The 11,241-nt window shown below is 52.8% G+C and overlaps 3 protein-coding genes across 3 annotated transcripts; 2 read left to right on the top strand and 1 right to left on the bottom strand.

The window, feature by feature from the left end:
- The first annotated feature begins 571 nt into the window (after positions 1 to 571).
- TrAtP1_009904 (uncharacterized protein) lies at positions 572 to 3,618 on the top strand. The gene is made up of 3 exons (XM_014093731.2): positions 572 to 2,074; positions 2,152 to 2,958; positions 3,058 to 3,618. Exons 1-2 carry the CDS (start codon positions 974 to 976, stop codon positions 2,923 to 2,925), a joined length of 1,875 nt encoding a protein of 624 aa, XP_013949206.2. The 5' UTR covers positions 572 to 973; the 3' UTR covers positions 2,926 to 2,958; positions 3,058 to 3,618.
- Positions 3,619 to 3,709: 91 nt separating this feature from the next.
- Positions 3,710 to 8,320, bottom strand: TrAtP1_009903 (uncharacterized protein). The gene is made up of 4 exons (XM_066114487.1): positions 8,083 to 8,320; positions 7,920 to 8,015; positions 7,801 to 7,859; positions 3,710 to 7,743 (listed from the first exon to the last, which is right to left on the bottom strand). The coding sequence occupies exons 1-4, from the start codon at positions 8,117 to 8,119 to the stop codon at positions 4,078 to 4,080; spliced, it is 3,858 nt and encodes a 1,285-aa protein (XP_065970583.1). The 5' UTR covers positions 8,120 to 8,320; the 3' UTR covers positions 3,710 to 4,077.
- A 189-nt stretch (positions 8,321 to 8,509) lies between these two features.
- TrAtP1_009902 (uncharacterized protein) lies at positions 8,510 to 10,991 on the top strand. Its single transcript, XM_066114486.1, has one exon. The coding sequence runs from the start codon at positions 8,666 to 8,668 to the stop codon at positions 10,952 to 10,954; it is 2,289 nt and encodes a 762-aa protein (XP_065970582.1). The 5' UTR covers positions 8,510 to 8,665; the 3' UTR covers positions 10,955 to 10,991.
- Positions 10,992 to 11,241: the final 250 nt, after the last annotated feature.

Raw genomic sequence — 11,241 nt, 5'->3', positions numbered from 1 at the left:
CCAGCACCCAGTACCGTACTGTAGACCTCTTACACGGAGCAGGTCCTAGAAGTGATACCTGTGACGCCCTACTGTATGATTTACAAGCGGCGTTGCCCCTCCATCAAAGGCCTGCCCTTGGCGTGGCCTGCACTGGATGCTACAAGTACCGCTACATGTATTACTGCTCCAAGGGATAGTGCACATCTTCAAAGGGATATCAAGGGATCAAGGGATCAAAGACAGGTCCATCTCAGCGCCTCCTGCGCAGCTGTCCCTGCATCCATGCCCGGGGCGGCGGCCTCGATAAATTCAAGACGTGCTGCCATTATCAAATTCCAGCCCGACTTGGCTTGTTTGGCTCTCCGCGGCTCCGTATGGGGAACTGACACTGCAGCTGGTAGCTGGGCGACCGCAGAGACTTTTGCCGCAACGTCCTCACAAGTACCGCCGATAGCGCACAAGCCTGCGTGGACCGGAAACTTAACAGAGATACCGGCCAGCACAAGTACCCAGGTACCTTCACCACTTTAAAGTTCCACCCGTTCTTAAGTGGTGGGTCGTCCGACGCGAACGCGATTCTGTCGTCAAGGCCACCTGAAAAATACCTGGGCGGGCACCTCTGGATTGATTCATTGTCTGTTTGCCAAAGCCAGAAAAAAAGCATTTTTAAATGCCAGCCTGGGGCGCACAAACTTGATCGCCAGGCTTTGTGGCCTCGCATGCGCCACCTCGGGACCGTCGACTTTTTGCCTTCTTTCAATAGCCTTTTAGCTTTTCCACAGGCTGGGTCGAAGAGAGAGAAAAAATATAATTCCCATCCGCTTAGAGAGAATCTCCGCAGCTTCAAAGTTTCGCAACTTTTCGCTCGCCGCCATCGTCATCGTTTTTTTTTTATAACAACCGCCCACCCACGATAACGCAACGGGCGACCGAACCTCGACAACATCATCTTTTTACTTATACATACAATACAATAAACGCACCATTTATTATGCCGGCGTCGGCCAAGAGAAGCCAGCGCGGCCGGCGCGATGTGCGCAGCAAGGACAAGGAAATCGCCGCAGCCGACGTCGAAAGCTCGTCCCCCAGCCGTCCCGCAAAGCGTCGCAAGAGGGCCCGGTCGCCAGCCCAATCCGACATCAGCAACACCAACAACAGCAGCACCAGCAACGCCCACGGCGCATCCGCATCGCAGGCTCCCGAGCCAGAGCCCGAGCCCGAGCCGCCGTCCAGAGCCGAAGACGACCAGCTGGTGGCGCAGGTGACGCAGCAGCTCAAGACACAGCCGGTCCAGGCCAGCAAAGACCACTCCAACGCCATCCACGAGGCCAACGGCGACGGCGTCAAGGCGTATGCCAAGGTGGCCGCGCAGGACTGGACATACTACATCACCAAGCTCAGCGTCCACATCGGACGCGCACCGGAGGCGTCGCATGGCGGGGCAGGCGGCGGTGCTGATGCCGCCCATGAAGCGGTGCACATCGACCTCGGCCCCAGCAAGATGGTGTCGCGCGAGCACGCATCCATCTCGTTCAACTCCAAGGACGAGAAGTGGATGCTCTACGTCAAGGGCCGCAACGGGGCAAAGGTCGATGGCCAGCCCGTCAAGGCCCAGACATCACATGCGCTGACCAGTGGTGAAGTGATTGAAATCGGCAACGTCGAGATGATGTTTGTGCTTCCGTCGGAGCTGAGCGCACTGCACATCCACCCGACCTTCCTCCAGCGATGCGGACGGGTTCTCGGGACACCAAAGGCTGCCAACGCGCAGGTTCGCCGCCATGGCTTGGATTCTCCCGTCAAGGTAGACCAGAAGCTACCGGGCACGCCAACCTCGTCCCACGGCCGCAACGCTGCAGCGATTACAAAATCCCCGGTCGCAGCGAGCACGCCGGGAGGAATACTGGGAGCCAGCGGCGTAGACCTTAGCCTTGACGATAACCAGCACATGAAGCCCCAGTACAGCTATGCGCAGATGATCACGCAGGCCATCCTCAATGCGCCCGACGGCAAGCTCAATCTCAACGGCATCTATAATTTCATCATGAGTAGTTATTCCTATTATCGCCACCAACACGCGGCTGGTTGGCAGGTGAGTAGCCATGCGGTCGCATCGACATGTTGTGTTGTTGGTTAGTAGTACCCAAATGCTGATCTGTGCAAATGTAGAATTCCATCCGGCACAATCTGTCGCTGAACAAGTCCTTCGACAAGGTCGCCCGTACCACCGACGAGCCCGGCAAGGGCATGAAATGGCATATTGTGCCCGACGCGCGCGACGAAATGGTTAGAAATGCATACAAGATTGGCCGCGGCGGGCATAGAGGGTCGTCGGTGCCGTCATCGCCGAGCCAGCTGAATTACATTACACATGGCCCTAAGGACATGCTAGCCAGGGATCTCCCGTCCGCGCAGAAACGGCGAGGATCGCCGCTGAAATCGCCGCCTCCCCAATCGTCGCGCCGCGCCCTCCAGTCAACGCCGGATCGCGCATACGATCGCCACACCGGCCTCAGCTCGGCCCTGACGGCCGACGGCAGCCCGCTGCCCCGGGCGCGAAAATCAACGACAACCGACTCGCCGCTGCCCGGATTCCACCCGCAGTCGCCGACGCTGACCTCGTCGTATCTGCAGGACGACAACCCGTCATTCGTCACCCCTGCGCCGCCCCGAGTGCATCCCAAGCTTGCGCCCCCCGAGCACTGCGCAGCGGCCCAGCCAGCACATGCCCACAAGCTCGCCGGCGCCGTTTTGGAAGTACGCCGACATTGGCAGCACGCCGCTGAAGCCGATGGCGCCGTACGAAGTCAGTCCTTCAAGAGCATCTCGGGAGGCGCCCACACGGAGCAGCAGCCCGCCCACGGTTGGCGGCAAGTCACCGCCCAGCAGTCCATCCCGACCTCAGAAATCGGGCCAGCAAGGGCCTGCAGATGCTGGAGATGAGCCTGAAGATGAGCAAGGATTTGACTTGATGAGGTATGTTGAGATTGAATTTGGTCCGCTGTCTTTTGTTATGATTATCTTCTTCTCTTTTATTTTCTTTGATATTAACTGAATTTTCTCTCTTCTGTTTAGGGGATTTCAAAGTATAGGCGCATATCACGCCCCGGTAGGGAGAGGCGTTTCAATTGGCGCTGCCCTAAAAGGCGGTTCGTAAAAACGGTGTTTTTGACTTTTTTTCTGAGGGGACAAGGAAAAATAGGAAACAGTCTTTGTTTTCTTGTATGCTTTGGTGTTTTTTTTTTTTTTTTTTTTTTTTTTTTTTGTGTGTTTTTGAGTGTGTGTGTGATTTTTTTTCCCTATCTTTATCTTCGTCTGTACTTTTATATGGAATGGTTAAAGGGTAAAAACGGAAAGCTGGGGAAGGGAGGCGTACGAGTTGGGGGCAATACCTATATGAGGACGGGACACTTTGGCCTCAACGGCCTGATTTTTTCTTTTTGTTTTTCCCCCGGTGTTTTATGGGTTGGTAAGGAAGGAGTGTGATACCTGGTTAACGAAAGGTGGCTACCTATTGTATGAATTTGAGTTTTATGTGTCTGCTGAGCAGAAATGCCTGTTACGTCTAGTTTTGTATTTCAACAGAAGAGAAAGAAAACAGAAAAGAAAAGAAAAGAGACAGTATTGTTTAAGAGCACATACCTTGTATGCCAGACGATTTGATTTACACATTATGCAGTTACTATTTGGCAGCCACTTCTACGGAGAGATGGATTGTTTTTCATGTGTCGGTGATGAGTGAGGTTATCTTTTTCCAGGGGTCTGCTTCTAAATGTCATGCCAGAAGAAGCCCGCCTTCCTATATATGGTACGTTAGATATACATATAATCCTTTTTTGCTTTTCCTCCTTCTTTTTTGAATGCTCCTGTACACTATATAATACATTCATGAACAGCACATGCAAGGAATTTTTTCCACTAAGCCGCCATCCTTGTGTCCTTAACAAAACGAACCTCCCCTTTTCCCATACCCGTTCATGAAACTTATGCCATCTCTCGTTCATACATGATCAATATTCGAGAATCAGCGGTAAAATCATGCCTGCTACTGCAAAGTGGTATGCTCATAGGCTTTTTCTTTTATTTCTGTTTTATTTATTTGGTCGCTCCTCGTCGCTTGGGGTTTCCGCGTCCAGGTCGCTTCTTAGAGCTCTTGGATGAGTCTGCGCCCTCGATGAATTTCATGAGTTCGTCAATGCTGCGAGAATCCATCTGGGTGGCTCCTCGCTGCGGTGCCGCGCCCACGGCCTGCGCTGTCTGCGCTGGGAATCGGAGTCCGGAACGAATACGTCTGGCCTGTACGTCCTTGGCGTGCTTAGCAATCGACACGGCGTTCTGAGTCAGTTGTTCCAGCCAGCTTTCGGCCTCCTTGGTGTTCTTATCCTCTGGGCCCAGTTCGGCGAGGAAGATGTTGTAGGATTCACGCATCCGGTTGACAGCCGCCTTTGAGTCGTGGTCAAGCGCGAGGGCTTGGGCCAACTGGAACAGCAGAGTGGCTGAGTTGATGGACTGCCTGGTGAAGACGGAGTCACACACACGCAGTGACTCTTCAAACCACAGCCGAGACTCGTGGTAAGCCTTGACACCCTGCAGCATCACGGCCGCGTTGTTGATCGTGGTGATTGAGTCTGGGTGGCCAGGTCCGTAAATGATCTTCCACAGCTTCAGCGCATGGATGGAATAGGCCAGCGCCGATTTGCTGTCTCCGACCTGGTGCAAGAAGAGACTGAGGTTCAGGTAGTTGAGAAGCGTCTCGGCAGAGTCCACGCCGCCAGTGCGCTCCGAAACAATGATGGCTTTCCTGGCCAACTCAACAGCGACCTCCTTATCGTCGAGTTGATAGTACAGCATGGACAGGCTGTTGTAGACTCGCGCAACTTCGGGGTGGAGAATACCGTAAATCTGCTCATGGAGCGACAATGACTCTAGCAACAGCTCCTGTCCAAGCTTCTTCTGGTTCTGAAGGATGGAGATGCGTCCGGCCTCGAGGGCCTCCTCGGCGAGCGAGCTTCGAGGGCAAGAGTGCTTCACAACCGGCACCACCTTCTGAATATCATCAGGAGTGAAAGTAGAGACGATTTCAGGGGCTGTAGCGGCCGTAGGTGAGCTCTCTCTGGTCTTCTTCTTCTTCTTGCTGCTCTTGGCCTCGATCTTGGGCTCGGCCTTGGTCTCGCCGTTGGCTTGCTCTGGCTGGGCAGGGCTAACAGCGGCTCCGGCAGCGGCGTTGTCGAATACGTAGTCCTTTGCTAGAACCTGGACACCTGCTCTGATGCAGATATCACGAAGCAGCTGTACGGGACGGAGCTGGTTGAACCAGTTGGCACCCAGTTCGTAGCGGAAGCGGTTGGAAACCTGCTGTTCAATCTGTTCCCGAAGTGACTCAGGTGTCACCGTCTCGAACGAGAAATCAGCCTCGGGGTATAGTTCGCGGAATGTCTGGTCAATGTCTGCGACAGGCTTGGCGTTAAGCTGATGGCCGAGCAGGCAGTTCAGGAGGTGAGACGTGCAAGACGGCGCCAAAACAACGGGAAGTGAGCGCAAATAGATGGCAAAAACGTGCTTAAAGGCACGAGAAACCATGTCCTGGATACAGATTTCGCGCAGGCAGCGGAGTCTGTCGTTGACTGCAAGCGACGTAATCTTTCCAAGATATCTAATGTTGATACCTCGCTTGTGCAGGATACGGCCAAGCGACTGGCCATCCATAGGGAAGCTGATGTCGGAATCAGTGAGCTCGCGCAAGAATTCGGGAATGACGCGGTCCCGAAGGTATTCTCCTGCCGCCCTAACTTCTTGCTCGTCGGCCTCGAGCTCAGCCTTCTCTTCCTCAGTGCGAGGAACCTGGCCGCTGAAAGCGTCGGGGTTGAGTCCGAATTTGAAATCCGCCAGGTTGGGCTGGTTCTGTTCGGCCTCATTGGAATCTGTCTTTGCAGCCTCGTCCTTTTCTTCCTTGGCCTCATCATCCTTAGCCTCCTCCTTGGTCTCCTCCTTGGTCTCCTCCTTGGTCTCCTCCTTGGCCTCCTCCTTGGCCTCTTCCTTGGCTTCACCCGCAGCTTCAGCTGGAGCGTCTTCTGCCTTGGGCTTAACACGACGAGCCAATTCGGTATCGAGCCACTGCTTCATGCGGTAGCGGCCAAATGAGTCCACCAATTCAGGTCGCAGGACCGTCATACGGTGAGGATACTCTGAGGGTTCTGTCTGACCTTCCGCGGTGGAAGTCTCCTCTCGCCAAGCAATGTCGAAAGGTGTGATTCGGTAAAGGTCGAGAACATATTTACGACCATCCGTACCCACCAATCCCTTGGTTTCCACGCTCGCCTCAAGATCGAATCGCTTGCCGTCCTTGTCCCAGACAGGGTGCTGCTTAACCTTGAGGGCCTTGGAGAGTTGGGCGAAAGGAGTGGTGAATTGGTCATTGATGGCAACAACATCTTTTCCGTCCACCGCACCGTAATCAATTTGGTGCTCGCCGGGCTCACGCTGCTTGAAGATGCCAGGAACAATGCTCTGGCCGACAATTCGCTTTCCGAGGTAGTCAACGACGACGGTGGCCGGGGTGAACAGGCCGTCAATATCCAGCTGGTTCACCATCTGCACACCAGCTACATCCTTTCCTGTAGCGACACGTGCAGCCTCATCGCCGCCTTCCGAGGTAAAGGTGCCGACGCCATCGGCTCCAAAAGAGTAGAAGATGTTGTTGTAGACGAAAATCTGCGCATCCTTAGTCTCTGTAGGATTCAGCGGCGCAATGTCTCCGTGCGCAATCAGTACGGCGCCCTTTACGGCAGCGTCGTTGTAGTCCGCGAAAAGCTTGGACGTCAGGCGCTCGCGAAACACTCGGTCCTGGACGGTCTCCTTGGGAAGCTCCTTTGCGGATTGAAATTCTTCATTCCAGTCGCGCAAGGTGTCGGTATTGTCGACACCAGCGAGCAGATATGTTTCCTGGGGTCTCGTGACATCGGGAGAGTGTGTGCAAAGAGCCGAGCTGGGAGATGGCACAGCCCAAGGCGAGTTGGGGATAGCGTTGGTGATCTGGAAGGTGGCCAGGGGGTCTCGCTGGCTGTTGTACTCCTGGAGGTTCTTGAAAATGTCGGAAAAGGAAGGCGACAGCAATTCGATCAGCTTCAAAAGAGAGTGAGCGGATTGGCCCTTGGGCGCGGGGCGCGGGAAGGGGTCGAATTTGGCGTTGGAGGATTTGTTGACGAAAAAGCCAGACACGTGCGCAGTGACTTGGTACTGTTCGCCTTCGTTGGTGGTGACAACAATGTAGAGCAAATGACCCCGCTGCTGCAGATGGCATGGTGGGGGGTTCCACGATGAGAGAGCCACCATCTTGACCGTCTTGGGCGCCGGGTCAATGGGCTCGGGGATGAGGCTGGTGATTGAAGGAATGGCCTGGAAGTCATAGTCCTTGGTGAGAGACTGCTCCTCACTGCCCTCGGCCTCGGTCGACAGCTTCTTGGTCACAGACTCATAGAGCGACAGGCCGGGGAGGATACCCTGCGAGGCATCGGAGCGGTTGCCAGCGGCGCCAATGAGCTCTCGAATCCTCACCAGATGGATGCGAGCCTCCTTCTCGGTGTATGGGTCCGGTACCAGGTGAAATTCCGGCTCGGTGCCAAGGTCCGGGATCTCGGCCAAGGGAATAAAGTCATTGACTTTTTGGCCCTGGAACTCGAGGTGGAAGCATGTGTACTGGAATGCCGCAGGAGAGTCGATGATGGACTGTCGGATCTCGTGGACCTGCTCTTGGGTTGATACCTATGATTGTATTAATACAGCGTCAATGATTGGGTCAAGGCTTGTTCCAAGGCCCACCATAATTTGCATCCGCTCAGCCTCGGGATCGGGAAGGACGATTGTGAGGTTTATAATAGCTATATCAAGCACAACGCTGTTAGACCTTGAGGCTGCAATTGGCGGCACAGAGCAAATACCTTCGGCCGCAGGATCAACCTCTGCCTCCGCCTCCGCCTCCCCTTCAACCACAGCTTTCTCGGGAGTAGACATGGCGTTGTCATCGACAGCATCAGCTACAGGGATGCACCAGTGTGGTCAGCCGGATTGTCGACAAAGCCTGTATACTTGGGGCCTCTTTACCTGGAGGATTCGCAGCTACTTGTGCTTCGGCCGCCATTGTCGTACGCGAGGGGGATGAAGAAAGCGGGACGATTAACGACGAGATATTCTAGAACAAAGAAAGAGACCAGTCATTTAAATATTGGTCGGAAATGACTGGGACGTCTTGAAGAATTGGGTTGAAAAGAGTCAGGTCACGCACCAAAGGAATCGGCTCCGGCAGAAAAAGAAAAAAATTTGGCATACGGTCCGGCAATTCGGAGCGGCGGGGTACATGGGCAGTACCTGGCTCGGCTAAGCATTTCCAGGCGAGCCGTTAGTACCCCGCGGGTGCTGGACTTTCTACGAAACAGGAAAGCCCCTAGTAGGGTCTACGCTCCGATCTAGTGCGAAAAGGGAAGAAAGTAAACAGAAGCTTGTGCCTCACTGCTACAAGCAGCAACCATGCCGGTGCTTCATCACTGTTTTGCAAAACAATTTTGATACACGACACGTTAAAGATGCTGGGCTAAGCAACTGCTTCGCATTTTCTTCTTTTTTCTTTTTTCTTGCGGCCATTATTAGCTTTTGGTTGCTCTAAGTTTTGGTACTTTTTTTTTTATGTATGGATTCATTAGCGGTGGCAGCAGGAGCTGTACCATCGCAACGCTCTAGTACGAGATCGCGACTCTATGCAGGCTCCAGAGCTTCAGATCCGGACGGCCCTCAGCAATGGACCGCTGCACGGTGCCAGCGATTGCTGCGCCAGCTTCAGTCGCGCCTAACTAGTCTCCGAAAGCTGGTATCCGAGAAACCCTCAGCGCCGTTGGCCGGGTCCAAACGACCTTCAGACAATGGCCAAGATCCGACATCGAAGCGCGTTCGCTCTACATACGGCCAAAGAAACAAGAGAGTGGCACCATCCGTACCCGACAAATCAGTCACAACGCCGCCACGAGCCGTCCGTACTTTAGGAGCTATGAAGCTGGGAAACGTATCCCCAACGTCAGAATCAGTCGATTTCCTCACACCAGTGTGGCGAAAGATTCGAGACCAAGTTGACACGCCGATGAAGAATATCGATATCGAGCACGATTTATTAAATTCGCTTCCATCTGACATGATTGAAGAGCTAAATGCGATTCGACGACATGTACCCAGCGAGCCATATCGCATCTATGAAGCAATATTTCACTGGCTACACCGACTACTACACTCAACTACACCCCAGGGACAGCATCCCCGCGGTAAATCGCTACTTGCTATGTGTTTGCGCAGAATTCCGGACTGTATTGCGAATATAGATGCGTATGATCGACAGCAGCTAAAGGATAGCGGGGAAGAATCGATATGGAACATATCCGACGCAGCTTCGGACTTATTTGACCAGATTGAAAACCTAGGAGCAGACCGTTCTGGATGGCGACCACTAAGGCTGGTGGTTCGTTCTCAAGCTATACATCTCCTATCAAATGCTATTGTTGATGGGCTCTTCCGACCGGAATTTTTCAATCTCCTCGTACGCCTCTGTGTTCATTTGAAAGGCAACGGGGAGGCTAGTAAGCTCTTTGCATCCATATATAAACGACAGGTTTCCTTACTACAGGCCATGCCATCTCGCTTTGGGGAGAGCAAAGACCTCTCATCGCTTTTTGCATTACTCAATTCGCTAAAAGGGAAGAGAATATCCGGCCTTATTTTTGAGTGCGTGTCTGCTTTGGTTAATAGAGGACGTCTCTCGGCATCTGCGCTTTCTTCGCGAGCTTTCTCTGGTTTCTGGATATCCAGCCTCGAAGGGCTAACATCAGGAAACGCGAAGCCGCAAATCGTCGAGTTTACGTGCTCAGCTATATGGACCCTTGCCCGAGGCCACAGGCCCAAAACCGCAGAGTGCAACGCCATAGAGCAGGCTCTAATCCGTGTTGCGGCTGGTTTAGCAGTCGCGGCGCTAACTTTGGAATCACAAATCATACCTGGAGAACAGGAACAGAGACTATCAGCGTGGAGACGGCTCGCTTATGTACTTGATCGTAGCATTTCACTCATTGCACGATACAAGAGTCGAACAAGCCCCCAGGACAATGCCTCATTTCTGCTTGTCCTTGCCCGCTATATTGCGGTGGCCAACTCAGAGCTGGCAAATGTCGCATTTAAAAGACGAGCCGCTGAGGACTTTGAAAACATGGCTCATAAAATCGATACCGAAGCCAATAACGGTAAACAATATCAACAGACAATCATCCTTCTATGTACCATCATCCAGTGTCGCCGGCGCAGTGACTCAGCCTCTAGCCAAGAAATATTGGCTGACCTCTATTTAAAGCTGAATCATGAGAAACTGCCCGATTGGTTTGGGCGCGGGCTTCGGAAAGATGTTGCCTTTATGCTGGCCCAAAAGACGGAAGATCTTCGTGATCTAAATTTCGCGGAGAGTCTGTCTATGACCACTCCTGCTGATCCAAAGTTCAGCACGATCTTCTCCGGCTGGCGGTGGGAAGAAGGGATTAGTGAATGGGTATTGCCTACTAGTCCTCAACGAACAATGGCTGCCGGTAGAGCTGCCATGCCGGCCAAAGCCACAAATCTCAGCGACGTTGAAAACGAACCATACTTGGAGGACAGCGAAGAGGAGAGGCGGTTGGAGGGGCCTCGCAGAAGAGATTCTCGTCGAGTCGTTTCCTATCGCAGAAGACGGCAAACAGACTCGGCTCTCTTGGAAAAGAATAAGATATCAAACTTTCAGAGTATACGTTGGAAAACAAGTAATGACGGGGATGGATGCGAGACCGCATTTGGATGTATGGATATCAAGACTCCGATACGGAGGCCAAAGGCTGTGAAGCCGTTTTATGTTTTATCTCAGCTGCATAGAGATTTAAGAGACGAAATAGACGAAGTAGACGAGCTAGTTTAGAATTATGAGATACCAATATTATATACCCATTAATGATAATGATTTCATTGAGAATTTAAATCATGTTTAATATGGAAAATGTATCGGTTCGTTTCTCTTTTGTCTTGAATAGCATCGCCGCCTATTCCACTAGTAGCGTCGGTATTACTAATGACCAAAGCGGTCCAATGGCAGCTGTCTTTGGAGTAGCGAATTAACCACCGGCCTAGTTATGGGCTTCTTTCGCCTTTGCAATGTGCCACATGGTGTAAGGGTGTCCCGTTAGGTGCATGTTGTTTTTAAACCCA

This window comes from Trichoderma atroviride, chromosome 5, assembly GCF_020647795.1.
Source record: "Trichoderma atroviride chromosome 5, complete sequence".
NCBI classification, from domain to species: domain Eukaryota; kingdom Fungi; phylum Ascomycota; class Sordariomycetes; order Hypocreales; family Hypocreaceae; genus Trichoderma; species Trichoderma atroviride.
Note: the sequence above shows the minus strand (reverse complement) of the source record. Positions and strands in the feature narration are given on the sequence as shown.

Bases quoted from the DNA above. Each gene is read 5' to 3' on its own strand.
- TrAtP1_009904 (XM_014093731.2), top strand. From the start codon at position 974: ATGCCGGCGTCGGCCAAGAGAAGCCAGCGCGGCCGGCGCGATGTGCGC. The intron at 2,075-2,151 runs GTGAGTAGCCAT...GTGCAAATGTAG, and splicing joins AACACGCGGCTGGTTGGCAG to AATTCCATCCGGCACAATCT.
- TrAtP1_009903 (XM_066114487.1), bottom strand. From the start codon at position 8,119: ATGGCGGCCGAAGCACAAGTAGCTGCGAATCCTCCAG. The intron at 7,860-7,919 runs GTATTTGCTCTG...TGCTTGATATAG, and splicing joins GGTTGATCCTGCGGCCGAAG to CTATTATAAACCTCACAATC. The intron at 7,744-7,800 runs GTGGGCCTTGGA...ATACAATCATAG, and splicing joins CTGAGCGGATGCAAATTATG to GTATCAACCCAAGAGCAGGT.
- TrAtP1_009902 (XM_066114486.1), top strand. From the start codon at position 8,666: ATGGATTCATTAGCGGTGGCAGCAGGAGCTGTACCATCGCAACGCTCT.